Genomic DNA, 19,483 nt, shown 5'->3' with positions numbered 1-19,483 from the left:
CCTGGTGAGAAGAGACAAGTGCTTGAACCAGTGGTTGTAGGGATTGAAAAAAGAGGTAAAGTTAGATATGAAATATTGTAAAAATAGAAACAACAGGCCAGCAAATTGGATGCATGGCGTAAAAAAGAGAAAGCTAACAAGGAGAACTTCTAGTTAATAAGGCTAAGAAACTGGGAAGATAGTGCTAATGTGACCAGAAATAGGGAAGTTAGGGAAGGGGCAGGTTCAGCTCCTTGATACAGAAGGAGCCTTTATTTTCAAAATTTCAGTCTTCCATAGAAAAGCATAACCTAAAAAAAGTCCAAAGAGAAGCAGGACTTTTCCATCATTGGACATATCCCAAGATAGGTATTAACCTGGAAATGGTTCTCCAGGGTTTAAATTTTATTGTATCTCAGATAACCTTAAAACAAAAGACCATGGACTGGGAAAGACATAGTCAATTGACTCTGGGAACTGGAGTTACAGTTATCTTTTTGTTTATTTTTTTTTAAATTCTAGGTTCATATTTTAAAATACAAGGAAAAGGCTACAGATGATGGATTAAAAAGGAAAGGAAACTAAAAAAAAGGGAGACACTGGTTGGGGGGGGAATAAAATGAGAAATAGAAAGATAAGGAATGAAAGGAAGGAAAAAGGAAAAAGAAATGTTTCAGGTGGTTATAAAGCCAGGGAATTAGAAAAGTTATCAGCTTCCAATCCGTTTTCCACAAGTACAGAAACTAACTAGGGAAAAAAACCATACAATTTCCCAAGTGTCTTTTGCTATTTCTTCCAATGCCACTGGCAATGGAGATTTCAAAAGCTAACACTGGTGTTTAAGGAGATTATGCCAGCCCAGAACATGTTCCTACAGTTCAGAAAAGAAAGTGCCAGCCTTCACATTCCTGGTGACATGGAGACAGTGGCAGAATTAAATAGATGAATCAATTTTTCCACCCTATCAGGGAACCTGGGCATCTCAGAGACATGCCAAGTTCAGTGCTCAGCTGTCAGTGGCACGTAAGACTTTGAAACCGAAGTTAATGAGTGGTATGGCCTGACCGAGAAGCAAGAGCCAGAGATGTGTGAGCCATTAGACACCCTGTTTGCTTTGGGCAAATCACCTAACTTACCTGCTATAGTTTAAGTGTAAGAGAAATAATTATCCTATAGCAGCTTTGCTGATTTTTCACATTCACATAATATTCAGTCCTATGAAAATTTGCTTGTTCTCTCTCTCCCCACACCAGATTTCCACTACTTCCATGACACTTGCCTCATTGTGAGAAAGCCTGCTTAGCTATATAATATAGAGAATAGTGGGATGGATAAAGCTGGACCAGACTGGAAGTGAGTTAAAAGTTTAACTGTAGGTATGACAAATGTAAATGACTGTGAAAAAGGTAATGAAAAGAAGTAATGGGAGAAGAGGTAAAAGGAAGGATAGCAGAAAAACATGCTTCAATAAGAAATACTTCAATGTGAAGGGAAGAAAGAAAAAAGGAGAAAGGATGGGATAAAGAAGAGGGCAAAGCAAGAAAGAAGTATTTATTAAGCACTTACTACGTAAAAGCCAAGAATAGTACTTAGCATTGAGAATACAAAAAAAGGTGAAAGCATGGTCCCTGTCTCAAAGAACCCCTATTCTAATGGGAGAAACAACCTGCAAACAAGTATGTATGTACGAGACATGAAGAGTGTAAATGAGAGGTACTCTCAAATCAAAGTGGGGGAGCAGGGAGTCAGACCAGGAAATGCCTCTCACAGAAAGTGGGAGCTGAGGTGGGACATGACAGAAACCAATGAATCCAGGAGGCAGAGCAGGATAAGGCCAAGAAAAGAAGGACATAGCAGAGAAAGAGAAATAATAAAAGGGAAGGGAAAGAAATCATAGAATGGACTCTTAGGGTGTTGTTACTGGCCCAGCCCTTCTTCAGTTTCTGTTTGGGGCATGGACTATAAATGCTAGCAATTATCCTCTCTCCTTCCAGCATTTTCAAACTCTTCCTCTCCTATGGCTTCTTCCTATGATATATTCAGTTTTTTCCTAGCTGATAAAAAGAAAGGAAAAAGAAACCCTTCCCTCAAACATGCTCTTTCCTTACTAGTATAGACGCTGCCATCACATCCTTAGCCCATATTCATGCCTTAATCCTTTGTAATTTAGCTTCTCCTCCCACCATTTTACTGAAACTGCTCTCTCAAATATCACCAATAACTTCACTCACCAAATTCAAAGGCCTTTCTACTAAAATTTCTCTTCCAACAGTTATTAGAAACCTCAATCACCAAATCCAAAGGTCTTTCTTGACCTTTTGACAGCATTTGTTGGCCACTGGTCCCTCCCTCCTCCAGTCCATTTTATACACTGGTGCTAGGTCAATCTTCCAAAAGCAGGGCTACGATCATGCCACTCAAAAACCAAACTAAACAATCCTCCTTAGTTTGGCAGTCAAGTCCCTCCCCAATCTGATGCCAGCCCAACTGTCTAGTTTTATTATCTTATATCTATTCTTTTTCTGTTGAAATTGGGGAAGGTACCCCCAACAGGGCCCTCTGTTCACTTATTTGGTCTCATGAGAATTGACATGACCTGTTTTGAGGATGAAAATGCATCTCAAAATTCTTCTATTTCAGAGAACTGTGTCCCCTAACATACTCACCCTGACATTGTGAGGATGAAGACCTCCTGGATGTTCAGACATATACTGGGCCAGATCAGTATGCTAAATGAGATAGTGGGAGCAAGAAGAAGGAAAGGATGAAAAGAAAAATAAATTTAGCACACGCAGGTATCAGCTTTTAGACAAGTAGCAGACAACCTTCAGAATATATTCTGAGAAAGCTAATGAAGTGAAAATTAGAAGTCAAACAGGTAGCTGGTTAACAGTAATAAATTTTTTCTGATAAAAGTTTCATTTCCAAGATACATAAGTAACTGATTAAACTTTATAAGCCATTAAATGTTATGAACAGGTACTTTTCAAAGGAAGAAATCCAAGTTATCAATAATCACATAAAAGGGGCAGAGCCAAGAGAGCAGAGTGACTGGAGTAGTGCAGGGTGCTTTCCCCCACAAACTCCTCCAAACAGATTTAGAAAATGCATCAACCCCAATCCTAACGGGAAAATCCAGGAGAAGTCACAGTGAATCCTTTATCCAGCTCAACTTAACACAGGGAGACAGATAGGGAGGCCTGGGGACATTGGAGAGGGGCTCAAGCCAGGCACACTCCAGCATATAGAAACAGGCTGTACACCAGGGCAAGAGAAGGTATTTGGTATTTAGAAGCTCTATTGACCGCTGCCTAGTTCTGGGTCATAGATCAAGGGCAGAGTTAGAAAGAAACCTACAGAAGGGTGGTATTTCCTGGTAGGGATGCCATAGGGAGTGTATGGAGAAAAAAGAAATTTCAGAAGTCAGCAATAGCAGTTTGCTTCAAACCCAAGAGCAGAATGACATCTCAGTGCTAGCATCTAACCTAGCCAGTAGAGGAGGTAAGTCCAACCAAGGCAGGAACCCCAGACCAAAGGGGATCCTACACTTCTACCTCTCTAAGTCAACAGAAACTCCCAGCTGGCTGATGGAGGAGGAATCCAGTGGCAGTTCACTCTCGCACAGACCAAAACACAGGTCAGGAACTTGCAGAACTCAGAGCAGGGGTTCAGAAAGCAGACTTTTACCTGGATCAGACCACTTGGGGAGCACTGAAAGCTTGCAGATCCTGAGACCCTGAAATAACATAACACTCGATATCCAAGAAAGCAGCAACAGGACCAATCCACACCTTGCCTCCAAAAGTGCTATAGATCCCAAGACTGGAAGAACAGGCAAACAAAAAAAAGAACCCCACCATAATGAGCTATTATGGTGTCAGGGAAGTTCAGGACACAAACCCAGAAGAAAAGAATGACTCCAAAACATCTACAAGCAAGACCTAAGAGGAAAACTTAGCTTGGGCACAAATTCAACTAGAATTCCTGGAAGAAAGGAAGCAAGAAAATTTTAAAGTTAAAAAAATGTGTTTATAAATGTAATGAGAAGACTTGAAGGAAATTTTTTTTTAAAAGAAATTTGAACTATGGAAGAAAGATTTGGAAAGCAAATTAATCGCTTGCCACAAGGGGTACAAAACCTTTCCCAAGAAACAAACACCCTTGAAAATTAGAATGGACCAAATAGAAGCCAATAACCCATAAGGCAACAAGAAATATTAAAACAAAATCAAAGGCTAAAAAAATAGAAGAAATTATAAGATGTCTTACAGCAAAAACAACTGACTTGGAAAAAAAGATCGAGAAGAAAAAATTTAAGAATCACTGTACTATGACAAAAATAAGAACCTAGACATCATATTTTAAGAAATAGTAAAACTGCCCACATCTCTTAGAACCAGAGAACAAAGTGGAAATAGAAAGAATCCACCAATAGCCCCCCCGAAAGAAACCTTAAAAATTAAAGCTCCTAGAAAAGTCATAGCCAAAATCTGAGCTTCCAGATCAAAGAAAAAATACTGTACATAGACAGAAAGAATTCAAATACTGAGGGACCACAGTCAGAGTCACGCAAGATTTAGCAGCCACCACTATAAAGAAACAGAAAACTTAGAATATGTTATTTCAGAAGGCAAAGAATATGGACTTACAGCCAAGAATAACTTACCCAGCAAAACTGAATATAATGCTGTAGGGGAAAAATGGATTTCTAATGAAATAGAGGGCTTCCAAATATTATGAAAAGACCAGATCTACAGAGAATTTGATTTTCAAATACAGAAGTGAAGAGAAACATAAAAAGTTAAAAACACAAATGAACAATGTTAAAGAACTAAATAAGAATAAACTCCTTACATTCAAATATGGGGAGATGATATATGTCCTCTCTGAACCCTATTATCATCAGGGTTCTCAGAAAGAATACAATTAGACAAGGTCTGGAAATTGTTTGTTATATCTGGATGATCTTAAGAAAAGAATGCAAAGAGAGGAAAAGAGGAATATACTGCAGGGGAAGGGAAAGGAAAGTTAGGGGAAATTATGTCACATAATTATAATGTGCAAGTTGATATCGATAAAAACAAGGACTAAAGTGTGTGTGGGGGGAGGGTTATGCCTGACATTTAAACCTCACTCTCATCTTAACTGGTCAAGAGAAGGAAAAATATACATATATGCACTTAGTTGGGTACAGAAATTCATTTCATTCAATAGGGAAGTAGGAGGGAAAGGGGATAAGGAGCAAGGAAGAATTAGAGGGAGAATATATTAAGGGAGGGATTAGTCCTCACAAAACAACCTCTAAGAATGTACAAAAAATATTAAAGCTCTTTTTGAAGTTTCAAAGGATGGGAATCAGGATTAGGAGCTCATAAAATGAGGAATGGGGAATGGACAAACAATATAAATATGATGGAATACTATTGTGCTGAACTCATCGGCATAACAACCAATTAGGATTCCAGAAGACTAATGCAGAAATACGCTACCTGCCTTCTGATAGAGAGGTGAAGGACTCAGGATGCAGAATGAGACAAATATTATTTGGATCTGGTCAATGTGAAAATTTGTTTTGATTGACTATGCCTGCTTGTATAGTTTTGTGGGGGGTTTTTGTATGTTTTGTTTTCTTGTGTTCTTAATCAGAGGTAGGGATGGGAAGGTTGAAGTGGAAGGGTGAGAAGACAGATTTTGACCGATTAAAACAAATAATTTTATTTTAAAGAGAAAGAACAGTCATATGAAGAAATGTTCTAAATAATTAGCAATAAAAGAAATGCAAATTAAAGCAATTTTGAGGTACTTCATCGCACCTATCAGATTGGCAGAGATGACAAAAATGGAAAGTAATGAATATTGGAGGGACTGTGGGGAAACAGGTCCACTGTTGGTAGAGTTGTGAAATGGTATAGCAGTTCTGGAAAGCAATTTGGAAATAAAGGGCTAGAAAGCAACTAAACTGTAACTTATCTTTTGACCCAGCAATGCTACTACTAGGCCTATGCTCCAAAGAAGTCAAAGAAGGAAGAAAAGGATCTAACTGTACAAAAATATTCAAAACAACTTTTCATGGTAGCCCCAAAATTAGAAGCTAAGAAGGGGTGCCCTCCTATTGGGAAATTGCTAGAGAATTTGTGGCCTATAAATGTAATGGAATATTACTGTGCAATTAGGAATGATGAAGTGAAATCAGAGGAAGACCTTTATGAACTGATGCAGAGTGAAGTGAGCAGAACTAGAACAATTACTACAACCAGGGAAAAACAACTTTGAAAGACTTAAAACTCTCACCAAATCAATGACACATCACCAGTCCAAAAGAAGGAAGATGAAACATGACCTCTCCTAACAGAGGTGATGAACATAAATTTTGGAAAGAGACATACATTATGGACATGACTAATGTAGGAGTTTGTTTTGAGGAACTAGACATGTGGTCCAGTTAATATTGAGGTTTTTCTTTAAAAAATACTCAATAGGCAGGTAGTAGAAGGAACAGATTAATTTTTAAAATTCTTATTAATTGGAGAAAACAAAAATAATAAACTATTTTTTTCAAAAGAAGATATTCTTTTTTATTTTTTATTTTTTGCTTTTTGGAGGGCAATTGGGGTTAAGTGACTTGCCCAAAGTCACATGGCTAGTTTTTGTGTTAAGTGTCTGAGGCTGGATTTGAACTCAGGTCCTCCTGACTCCCGGGCTGGTGCTCTATTCACTGTGCTTCCTAGCTGCCCTAAGCATCACTTTTGTCTAGTGTTAGAAAAGCTTGACTCTATGGCCAAGTGCCTTCTCCAGCAAATAATATGACTCATTCAGCATAACCAGACATAACATTCCAGTTAAACCTGATGCCACTGGATACAGCTGTATATTTGTACGTTCATTCTCAGAGCACACTGAGAAACAGAACATGCTAGCCAAGGATACTTAACTGTAGATTTTCTTTTTCCCCTACTTTATAGTATTTTATTTTTTTTCCAATTACATGTAATTTTCAATATTCATTTTTGTAAGATTTTGAGTTCCATGTTTTTCTCCCTCCATCCTTCACTTCCTTCCCCCCTCCCCAAGACAGCAAGCAATCTGATATGTTATACATGTACAATTATGTTAAACATATTTCCATATTAGTTATGTTGTGAAAGAAGAATCAAAATAAATGAAAAAAAATCACAAGAAATAAAAAACTGAGAGAGAGCTTTAATTTCTTCATCTGAAAACTTCCTGTTCATATGCTTTGACTACTTATCAACTGGGGAGTGACTTATTTTCTTATAAATTTGACTCAGTCCTCTATATATTTAAGAAATGGGTCCTTTATCAGAAACATTGCCTGTAAAAATTGTCTCCCAGCTTTCTGCTTTCCTTCTAATTTTGGTTGTAATGGTTTTGTTTGTGCAAAAACTTTTTAATTTAATATAATCAAAATTGTCTGTTTTATATTTCATAATGTTCTCTATCTCTTGTCTGGTAATAAATTCTTCCCTTCTCCATAGATCTGACAAGCAAACTATTCCTTGATCTCCTAATTTGCTTTAAGGTATCACCCCTTCTCTCTAAATAATATACCCATTTTGACCTTGTCTTGATGTATGGTGTGAGATGTCATTCTATGCCTAGTTTCTGCCATATTATTTTCTAGTTTTCCCAGCAGTTTTTGTCAAACAGTGAGTTCTTATCCCACAAGCTGGAGTCTTTGGGTTTATCAAACAGTAAATTACTACAGTCATTTACCACGATATCTAATGTACCTAACCATTTACATTGATCCACCACTCAATTTCTTAGCCAGTACCAAAGAGTTTTGATGACTGCCACCTTATAATAAAGTTTTAGATCTGGTACAACTAGGCTACCTTCCTTTGCCTTATTTTTCCATTAATTCCCTTGATATTCTTGGTCTTTTGTTCTTCCAGATGAATTTTGTTTTGATTTTTTCTAGCTCTAAAAATAATTGTATGGTAGTTTGATTGGTATGGCACTGACTAAGTAAATTAATTTAGGTAGAACTGTCATTTTTATTATGTTAACTTGGCCTACCCATGAGCAGCTGATATTTTTCCAGTTGTTTAGATCTGACTTTCTTTGTGTGAAAAGTTTTATAATTGTGTTCATATAGTTCCTGAGTTTGTCCTGACTGGCAAATTCCCAAATATTTTATATTATCTATGGTTATCTATCTCTTGCTTCTGGGCTTTTTTGGTAATATATAGAAATGCTGATGATTTGTGTAGGTTTATTTTATATCCTGCAACTCTGATAAAGTTGTTCATTGTTTCAAATAGATTTTAAGTTGATTCTCTAGGATTCTCTAAGTATACTATCACATCATCTGCAAAGAATGATAGTTTTCTCATTGCTATTCTAATTACTTGTTTCTTTTCTTCTCTTATTGCTAAAGCTAACATTTCTAGTACAATATTGAATAAGAGTGGTGAAAATGGGCATCCTTGTTCCACCCCTGATCTTATTGGGAAAGCTTCTAGCTTATGTCCATTACATATAATGCTTGCTAGTGGTTTTAGATAGATACTCTTTAGCATTTTAAGGAAAACTCCATTTTTCTTCCTCTCTCTAGTGTTTTTACTACAAAAGGGTGCTGTATTTTGTAAAAAAAAACAAACAACTTTTTCTGCATATATTGAGATAATATGATTTATGTTAGTTTTGTTATTGCTATGGTCAATTATGCTGATAATTTTCCTAATGTTGAACCAGCCCTGCATTCCTGGTATAAATCCTACCTGGTCATACTGTATTATCCTTGTGAGAAATCACCATAATCTCTTTGCTAATATTCTATTTAAATTTTTAACATCAATATTCATTATGGAAACTGGTCTATAATTTTCTTTCTCTGTTTTGTCTCTTTCTGGTTTAGGTATCAGCACCATATTTGTGTTATAAAAGGAATTTGGTAGGACTTTTTCTTCACCTATTTTTCAAAATAGTTTATATAGTATTGTAATTAATTGTTCTTTAAATATGTGGGAGAATTCATTTGCAAATCCACATGACCCTGGAGATTTTTTCTTAGTGAGTTCATTGATGGCTTGTTCAATTTCTTTCTCTAAAATAGGATTATTTAATGGGGCAGTTAGGTGGCACAGTGAAGAGAGCACTGGCCCTGGAGTCAGGAGGACCTGGGTTCGGATCTGACCTCAGACACTTAACACAAAAAATAGCTGTGTGACCTTGGGCAACTCACTTAGCCCCAATTGCCCTCCAAAAAGCAAAAAACAAAAACAAGAAAATTATTTTGTGAGGTGGCTAGGTGGTGCAGTGAGTAGAGTGCTGGCCCTGGAGTCAGGAGGACCTGAGTTCAGATCTGGCCTCAGACATTTAACAGACACCAACAAAAAAAATCTAGCCATGTAAAAAAAATGCAAAAAATAAAATAAATAAAATAGGATTATTTAAGTATTTTGTTTCCTCTTCTATTAATCTAAGAAAATTATATTTTGTGAATATTCATCCATTTCACTTACATTGGCATATTTATACCTTATTGAATAATATGTCTGGGTTTTTTTTCCTTTCATTTACTTTTTTATGCTCCTCTTGAGTCTCGTATTTGAAGATTGAATTTTCTGCTCAGCTCTGGTCTTTTCATGAGAAAAGTTTAAAACTCCCCTAGTTCATTGAATATAGATCTTCTCCCCTGAAAGATTATGCTCAATTTTGCTGCGTAGTTGATTCTTGGTTGTAATCCAAGCTCCGTTGCCTTCCAAAATATTGCATTGTAAGCCCTCTGATACTTTAATATAGAAGCTGCTAATTCCCGTGTAATCCTGACTGTGGTTCCTTGATATTTGAATTGTTTCTTTCTGGCTGCTTAAGTATTTTCTCCTTGAACTGATAATTCTGGAATTTGGCTACAATATTCTTCAGAGTTTTCATTTTGGGATCTCTTTCAGTAAGTGATCAGTGAATTTTTCAATGACTATTTTATTTTCTGGTTCTAGGATGTCAGGGCAGTTTTCCTTTAAAATTTCTTGAAAGGTGCTGTTCTGGTTCTTTTTTTTTTCATCATGACTTTCAGGTAGTCCAATAATTCTCAAATTATCTCATATGGATCTATTTTCCAGGTCAGTTGTTTTTCCAATGAGGTACTTTACATTTTCTTCTATTTTTTAATTCTTTTAATTTTGACTGATTGTTTATGTCTCATAAAGTCATTAGCTTCCACTTGCTCAGTTCTAATTTTTAATTAATTTATTTTTAGTTTTCAAAATCATTTCCACAAGATTTTGAGTTACAATTTTTTTTTATCTCTCTGTCTTTCCCCTACCCCACCCCAAAATAGCAAGCCTACTGAATACCCCTTCTCCCAATCTATTCCCTCTTTTATCCTCTCCCTTCACCTCCCTAACTTTCTAGTAGGGCAAGATGGGTTTCTATACCCTAGTACCTGTATATCTTATTTCCCAGTTGCATGTAAAAAAACCCAAATTTTTAAACATTTGTTTTTAAAACTCTGAGTTCTAGATTTTTTTCCTTTCTTCCCTCCTCACCCACTCCCACTAGGAAGGTAAGCAATTCGATATAGATTGTACATGTGTAGTTACCCACATCATTTGCATAGTAATTATATTGTGAAAGACTAACTACATTTCCCTCCATTCTATCCCATCCCCCACTGAATCTACTTTCTTCTTTGACCTTATCCCTTTTCAAAAATGTTGGCTTCTAACTACCCTCTCCCCCAATCTGCCCTCCCTTCTATCCTTCCCCCTCTTATCCCCTACCCCCCTATTTTCCTGTAGGGTAAGATACCCTATTGAGTGTAGGGTAAGATACCCTCCTTAGGCCAAATTCAGTAAGAATCAGGTTGTCCCATTCCCTTTCACATTCCTGCTCTTCTCCTCCATTGTAACAGTTTTCTCTTGCCTCTTTTTTTTTTTTTTTTTGCTTTTTTGGGGGGAGGGCAATTGTGGTTGGCTAGCTTTTGTGTTAAGTAGTGTCTGAGGCTGGATTTGAACTCAGGTCCTCCTGACTCCAGGGCCAGTGCTCTATTCACTGTGCCACCTAGCTGCCCCTTGCCTCTTTTATATGAGATAATTTACCCTAATCTATTGCTCCCTTTCTTCTTCTCCCAATAAATTCCTCTCTCACCTCTTAATTTTATTTTTTAGATACCATTTCTTCATATTCAACTCATCCTGTGCCCTCTGTCTATGTATACATGAACATACAAATGCCCACACTCACATATATATTTGTATATACATACATCCTCCTATACATACATATATGTATGTATTTATATATATATGTGTGTGTGTGTATATGTATACATATATATATATATATATATGTATACACTCCCTTCAACTATCTTCATACCGAGAAAAGTCTTGTGAGTTACAATTATCATTTTTCCATGTAGGAATAGTTCAACATTAATAAGTTCCTTATAATTGCTGTTTCCTGTTTACCTTCTCATGGTTCTCTTGCTTCTTGTATTGAAAGTCAAATTTTCTGTTCAGCTCTGGTTTTTTCATCAATAATGCTTGAAAGTCCTTTATTTCATTGAATGACCATATTTTTTCCTGTAGCTTTATACTCAGTTTTGCTGGGTGGGTGATTCTTGGTTTTAGTCCTAGATCCTTTGACCTCCTGAATATCATATTCCAAGTCCTTTGATCCCTTAATATAGATGCTGCTAGGCCTTGTGTTATCCTGATTGTCTTTCCACAATACTCCAATTGTTTCTTCCTGACTGCTTGCAGTATTTTCTCCTTGACCTGGGAACTCTGGAATTTGGCTATAATATTCTTAGGGGTTTTCTTTTTGGGATCTTTTTCAAGAGACAATCAGTGAATTCTTTTAATTTCTATTTTGCCCTCTCGTTCTAGAATATCAGTGCAATTTTGCTTGATAATTTCTTGAAAGATAGTGTCAAGGCTCTTTTTCTGATCATGACTTTCAGGCAGTCCAATAATTTTAGCATTATCTCTCCTGGATCTATTTTCCAGGTCAGTGGTTTTTCCAATGAGATATTTCACATTGCCTTCTTTTTTTTTTTATTTGTTTGAATCTGTTTTAAAGTATCTTGATTTCTCATAAAGTCATTAGCTTCCATTTGCTCCAATCTAATTTGAAGGAGTTATTTTCTTCAGTGACTTTTTGAAATTCCTTTTTCATCTTGCAAATTCGCCTTTTTAAAGCATTCTTTTCCTTGTTGGCTTTTTGGGCCTCTTTTGCCATAGGAGTTAGTCTATTTTTTTTTTTAAGCAATTGGGGTTAAGTAACTTGCTCAAGGTTACCCGGCCAGTTATTTCTGGGTGTGGTGCTGAGTGTCTGAGCCCGGGATTCGATCTCCAGGTCGTCCCAACACTGGAACCGGTGCTCTTACTCGCTGAGCCACCTGGCTGCCCCTAAGCAATTGGGGTTAAGTAACTTGCTCAAGGTTACACGGCCAGGTGTTTCTGGGTGGGTGCTAAGTGTCTGAGCCCGGGATTCAATCTCCAGGTCTTCTCAACACTGGAGCCGGTGCTCTTACTTGCTGTGCTACCTGGCCGCCCCAAGTTAGTCTATTTTTTAAGGTGTTATTTTCTTCAGCATATTTTTGGTTCTCCTTTAGAAGGCTGTTGACTTGTTTTTCATGACTTTCTGGCATCATTCTCATTCTCTTCCCAATTTTTCCTCCACTTCTCTTACTTGATTTTCAAAATCCTTCTTGAGCTCCTCCATGGCCTGTAATCAATTCATATTTTTCTTGGAGACTTTTGATGCAGGGGTTCTAACTTCAATGTCTTCCTCCTGCTCCATTCCTTGATCCTTTTTGTCCCTCAAAAAGGATTCTATCATCTGTGCTTCTGTTGCTTACTCATATTGGCAGTCAATTACTTGACTTTTGAGCTCTTTGCCATGGTATAACTCTGTTTCCAGAATGGAGAGAGCTATGTCCCAAATCGCTGAGGTTTTTGCAGCTGCCAGAACTGTAACATGGACACCCTCTCTACAGTCCCCACACGCTCTGACACACTGATCACACACCCCAGAACTACCACCCAAGACCTCGATCCAGATCTAAGAAGGTCAAAGCAAAAGCTATTACCCTCTTAATGGTTGCTTGGTCCCCCTACAATCTGCAGGCCATACCACCCAAGGCCTCGATCCAGATCTAAGAAGGTCAAAGCAAAAGCTATTACCCTCTTAATGGTTGCTTGGTCCCCCTACAATCTGCAGGCCAAGAGCTCCGGAAGCAGCCACACAGCAATGGCTGCAGCCACTGTGCCTCTTCTGCTTCTCCCTCCGGGGGTAGCAGCCGGACTACACTCTTCTATCCTCCCCTGGACCAACCAAGTTCCACACTGAGCTTTTGCTTGTCTTTGGCATTTATGGATTGAGAAGTCTGGAAACTGCTACAGTTGCTGGTAATTTACTCTCGTGAAGTCGGCTCTAGCTGCTGTTCACTGGGGCTGCCCTGGGGCTAAAACCGCAGCTCATGCAGGACTGGGCTGGGCTCCCAGTGTGCTGCAATGGACCCTTCCTGCTGACCTGCTGGGCTGCCTTCAGCGGGAGATTTGTTTCTCTCTGTCACTTTGTGGGTTCTGTAGCTCTAAAGTTTGTTTTAGAGTCATTTTTTACACGTATTGGAGGAGGTGGAAGCCAGAGCTGCACAGAAGTCCTGTTTCTATTCCACCATCTTGGCTCTGCCCCTAACATCAGACCCCAGTTCTAATTTTTAAGGAATCATTTTCTTCAGTTAGCTTTTGTACCTCCTTTTCCATTTGACCAACAGTATTTTTTAATGAATTGTTTTCTTCAGTCTATTTTTGTCCTTCCTTTTCCAAGTTGTTGACTCTTTCTTGCATAACTCTCATTTCTTTTCTCAGTTCTTCTACCTCTCTTATCTGATTTAAAAAATAATTTTAGAGCTCTTCACAGAAGGCTTTTTGGGCCTGAGACCAATTCATATTCCCCTTTCAAGGCTTCACATGTAGGTATTTTGACATTGTGGTCCTCTTCTGAGTTGGTGTTTTAGTCTTCCCTGTCACCATAGTAGCTTTCTATGGTCAGTGCTCTTTTCTCTGTGTGTGTGTGTGTGTGTGTGTGTGTGTGTGTGTGTGTTTTCAGCCTGTTTCATGACTTTTAAAGTTGAGCTCTGCTCCTGGGGCACAGGTGGCACTGTCCCAAGCATCTTTTGCTGGGTTCAGGGGCCTGGCCACTGGCTTTTTGCACAGGGACTCTCAGGGTTCACAGTTTGCCCACTGCCTTGACCTGTCCAAACTTACTCATGCCTGTTGTGCCAGGGTTCCAGAACTAGAATTTTTCCTTCTACACTGGGGCTGGAGGATTCACAGCTGGCCTGCTGTGCCACTATACTGCTGAACCAGGACAGAGAGCCCTCAGTGGCTGATCTGTGCTGTGGCTAAGAACCTCCCACTGGCTTGCCCAGATACCATCTTAGCTGGACCTTTCCTGAAGTCCTTCTAAGTCATTTTAAGTTTAAAAATTGTTTCATTCCATCTTTTTATAGGTTCTGCCACTCCAGAATTTCTGTTGTTTCTGAAGGAAACTGGGGAGAACTCAGGCAACTTTCTGGCTTCTCTTCACCATCTTGGCTCTGCTCCCCTGATTATACATTTTCTTCATGCTGATTTAGCTGCTCCCCCACCCAACTCCCACCTTTTCTTTTAGTTAGCTTGTGATAAATCTATCACTCAGAAGTATGCAAGTAGAGGTAGAGTAGAGTGGGAAGGTAGAGAGTTTCCTCCATGTTCTTATTAAGGCAGTGAAGCGGTAAAAAGAGATGATCATGTTAAAGCTTCTCAAGTTTCCCCCAGCAAATGAGACTTATGCACTTATTGTCACAAGGGGAAAGGGGACCGAAGAAGCAGAAGGTAAGGAGTAAAAGGAGAGTGGGAATAAAAGCAATAAGGCACTGCTAATCACAGTAATGAAATTTTCCATAATACCTTCCACATTGTAATAAAAGTTTTATAATGCCATAAAATATTAACAGATTCATTATACAAGCACCAGGCTTATTCCTGGTGCTTTGTAAAAGGCTAGAGAACTCACCATGTATTCAAAAACAAAAGTCAGGGTCTCTTTGGTGTGGATAATGTCATGCAGGAGCACAATATTGGCATGCTTCAAACCCTTCAGGAGGGAGGCTAAAGAAATTAAAAAATAAAATCAATCCATTGATAATAAAACTAATGCTTTGAAAATTTCTTAAAATAGGTTCAATTTAATATCTTTCACTATCTCTTTTAGCTGTTTGAGAAAGTCCTTTTTTTCTGGGAAATAGTGCTTATAATAGCAAAGAACTGTATCATTATTTTGTACAGGGTAAATCAATAAAAGTTTGCTTTTCTTAGAGACTGCATTCATTGCATTAGGTTCAAATAATAATGTACTTCCATCTACTCAATCAATTTCATCCTAGTATTCAAAGAACTTTGCAAATTTCATCCTTTGGGAACACAATCATCCTTGCCACAGAAATGAAAGCATTGAAAGGGTAAAATGACAATTCCAAATTTACCAACTAAGGCAATGGTGAAACTGGGAATTGCTTGAATCCTCCACCCTCTAGAACAGGAGTTTTTAACCCTTTTTGTGCCATGGACTCCTCTGGCAATCTGGTAAAACCTAGATGGCCCTTCTCAGAATAATATTTTTCAGCACCTAAAATAAAGTACATAGGAATATGAAGAAAGCCAATTATCTTGAAATAAAGATGCAATTTTTTTCTCATTCACGTTAACAGGTACCCTAGAATCTGTCACAGATTGCGTTCATGGATGTCAGGTTAAGGACTGAAATCTACACTTTCTCCAGATTTCCTTCCCTTTTCTGAATGGTCTTTAGGTCCAGGTGTAACTGGAGGACAGGAGGGATAAGAGCAAGGCATGGAACATCTGTGACAAGAAGTAGAATGCCTATCTAAGGGACAGATTTCTTGAAGGAAATGTACCAACAGGCAATTATTTGTGGGGAGAAAGGAGATCATGTGTCCCTCCCCCAAATTTTTGTAATGTGAAAGTAATCCGGACAGAGAAATTACAGAAGCGGAATATGCAATAAATGCTTGTTCTCTTCCCTTCTCCCATTTTCCCTTTGCATGCCCATGTATTTTCTTTTATACATTTAAAAACACTTTTCAGAGGAGTAGACTCCTAATTGATCCCTGCCTCAAGACTCTCCTCTCCCCCTCCACACAACCACAAAAGTGATATTCATAAAGAACAGGGCTGACTTGTCACTCTTCTACTTAAATAAACTCCAGTGCTTCCCTATTACCTCCAGGATTTAACATAAACTCCTATTCGCTAGGACTTGTCTGATCCTCACCATAGCTGCTAGTTCTTTCCCCCCAAATCACCTACTATCTATTTTGTTTATGACTCCTCTATACACTCTATGTCTTCCTCTAGCTAGACTATAAGCTTCTTGAGGGCAGGGACAATTTTCAATTGTTTTTGTATCCTCAGCACCTAGCACAATGCCTGGTACCTATTAAAAACTCAATAAATGTTTGCTTGATTGACAGAGGGGCAAAGGGTTTTTTTGATGCTTATTTAGCTAGCATAAAAGTTCTGCTAGAACTATGTGAAAGTCCCATTTCTGGGGCAGCAGTAGAAAACGAATATTAATAATTGCAAACAATCCCCTGGTAGGATGGGTTTCAACCCTGCCCCAGAAGATATTCTTCTTTCTTCCTACTTCTATTGTCTTCACAGTACTGTTTTTTTTTTTGTAAATTCCCTCTCAGAAATGACAACTGTTACACTCATTCACACAGACTCCTGAAATGAGTTCTAAAAGGTTTCCAATACAAAGGAACTTACAGTGTAGTTGAGGAAACAAGTAGTTCCACATGTACAAGTTTTAATATTTACAAAGCAAAATAATACAGAGAAAGTCAGTATACAATTACCAAAAAACCCAATTTTAGAGCCTAAGGACATTACCCCCAACTAGTAGTGTGAGTCCCTGAAAGATGCTTACACAAATATTTTATGAATCTACAGTAACTCAAAACCATAAATCATGAGCCCCTACCTGTAGGTTCACCTATAGTCAACCAGAGGGCATAATTAGTTCCAAAGAAAGGCATTTCATAAAATGGCAGAGTAAGAAAAGTAGCAAGAAAATACTTCCCCCTAAGTAGAGCCCACTTTTCCACAAATACAGTGTTATCAATAGGAAGAATGACTATCCATATGGAATTTACAAACACTCAGAGAACATTTGTGACCAGGATATGCACATACAGTACTAATTTGGAAGGGCAATTTTGACCTCTGATCCTAGATAGCTGTTGACGTCTTCTTATGATGTCATCATGCGACTTTCCCCTAGGACTGTTCTCTGTTGGTCTTCACTGGGCCCTGTTCTACTGGACACAGTTCTGCCATTGGATGCTACCGTATTGGATGAGTAGCCCCCACTGGTTATTGACCACCTGGACTCTGGATATGTAGTTTCTCCTGAATGTCACTCCGCACACAAGCTGCTGAACACACAGTCTCTTCCACATTCTGTTCCATTGGACAAGTAGTCTCCACCTGCCACCAAGGGACATGGCTCCATTGACAAAGCACTTTGGAGTCTCTTGGCTTCCAGTTTTTAGCTGTAGCTGGTCTTTAGATATACAGCTATTTCCACCATGCTCTTCAAAGTCAAATTACAAGTTTTTTTAATGACTTAAAAAAAGCAGCTACCCCAACCATGGACCATGAAGGTCCTCAGGGACAAAATTATACTTGGATTATTCTCCAGTCATTTCCTTCATGATCTTGGCTAAGAGGCCTATCATATCCAGCAGAAGAGTCTAAGTCCCACATGAGAAATTTCCATTCTGAAGTATATGTCAGAGTTTTTATACTTAAAATTCCCCTCCCTCTGTGCTCCACAATCTGTATTTCATCATCTATAACCATCCCTAGAATCCAGAGACCAGTTATTCTAACTTCACTCATTAAGTAAGACATAAGCTGCTCAAACCATGAAGATAGGCAATGACTCAAGGTGAGCCTGTTGGGGAGGGGTGGAGGTGGTAGGGAGGTGAAGGACTGGTATTAAAAAGGACTGAGACAAATAACACAGTCATCTCTTCCAGACACACCTGGCTCAGTTCTAGTTCCCCTTCTCTTTTCCTCCATATTTTTTTCACTATGTGACTTCATCGACTCTGATGAGTTCAATTAACATTTCTAAACAGATGCTTCCCAGATCTGTATATCTAACCCTACTCTCTCTTGAATTCCAGCTCCACAACCCTGGCTTCCTATTAGACATTTAAAACTAGATGTCCCATAAGCTTCACAAACCCCACATGTTCAAAGCAGACATTACCTCCTCCCCATCCAATCCACCTCTCTTCTGACTTCTATTACTATCAAGGGTACCACTATCCTCCTAATCACACAGATTTACACCATCAGTGATGTCTTTGATCTCTCACTATCCTTTATCTCACATGTCCAATCTGTTGCCAATGCTTGTCATTTATTTCTCCACAATGTCTGTTGGGTGTTATCCTTCTCCCTTGCCTCCAAGTGGGGGAAAGATATTCCTTCCCCTTACTCTGCCCCAAAATAAGCAGTTCCTCCAAAATCTCTCTTTTCCTCCTTACCATGAGAGGAAGATAAACTAAGCAGAAAATTTATTTTCTGCTCCTGCCATCAAAAACACCCACCACAAGACACTGTATAACCAATGAATTACATAGCCTCTTCTCCATTTTGTGTCCCACCCCCTCCATCAATGAATTGTCTGTTTCCCTTCATATAAAAGAAATTTTTCAGCTGCTAACCCTGGTTATATAATCAAATATAGCTCTATGAATAGAGGTAGAAGAAATTAATTAGCTTAGGAAAAGCAGGAGATGCACCCGGCTTCTAGTGAGGCATTTGAAGTGACAGTGGAGTAATGATTTCCCCTTCAGAACATCTCAGACTTTTTGGTCACCTTGAGATCAGATTTAGCCAGCTCAAAATTGGTTGTAAATAAAGATATTTATAATGTTTACACATAGTATTGTTAATATCGAAATATTGTTAACATAGACAAATGAGGAACCTAAAGTGAATTAAAAAAATCCAAGTTCTCTAACCTGGGATGGAGGCTGGGAAGGAGGGAGGAAGAGAGTGACTTCTGAGGGTGCCACATTGGTCCCTGTTTGGATTCTTTATTGATATTTTTCTGAAACTCCCCATTTTTTCCCTTCCAGCAGCAACTCCAGTCAGTGGGTGAGGACATTTACAGAGTGAGGGACTCTCCTCAGCCTGCTCACTCATTAATTGCCATTATATCCACCATCTCTATTCTGCATCCCCTGTGTGAGAAGGTACAGATTGCATGACTGAGGTTAGAGGCCATATAGGAAAATTAGTGTTTTATAGGAGCAAGAGTGGTACCTGGAAGAATAAGAACATAAGAATGATAGTGAGGGGAAAGAGAAGAGGAAATCACAGGAAGGAAGGGAGGGAGGGAGGAAGGAAGGAAGGAAGGAAGGAAGGAAGGAAGGAAGGAAGGAAGG

At 38.5% G+C, this 19,483-nt stretch overlaps 1 protein-coding gene across 1 annotated transcript in view; it reads right to left on the bottom strand.

Moving 5' to 3' along the window:
- CDK15 (cyclin dependent kinase 15) overlaps positions 1-19,483 on the bottom strand; it is a 94,964-nt gene that overhangs the window by 62,745 nt on the left and 12,736 nt on the right. Inside the window, exons 5-6 of the mRNA XM_069068838.1 lie at positions 15,013-15,107; positions 2,646-2,708 (exon numbers count right to left, since the gene is read on the bottom strand). Coding sequence (XP_068924939.1) covers positions 2,646-2,708; positions 15,013-15,107 — 158 coding nt within the window. The remainder of the gene's footprint in view (positions 1-2,645; positions 2,709-15,012; positions 15,108-19,483) is intronic.

Source organism: Petaurus breviceps, unplaced genomic scaffold, assembly GCF_028583685.1.
Source record: "Petaurus breviceps papuanus isolate PSGF00001 unplaced genomic scaffold, PetGlider_PUasm1.0 90769, whole genome shotgun sequence".
NCBI classification, from domain to species: domain Eukaryota; kingdom Metazoa; phylum Chordata; class Mammalia; order Diprotodontia; family Petauridae; genus Petaurus; species Petaurus breviceps.
This window is presented reverse-complemented; position numbering and strand designations above follow the sequence as displayed.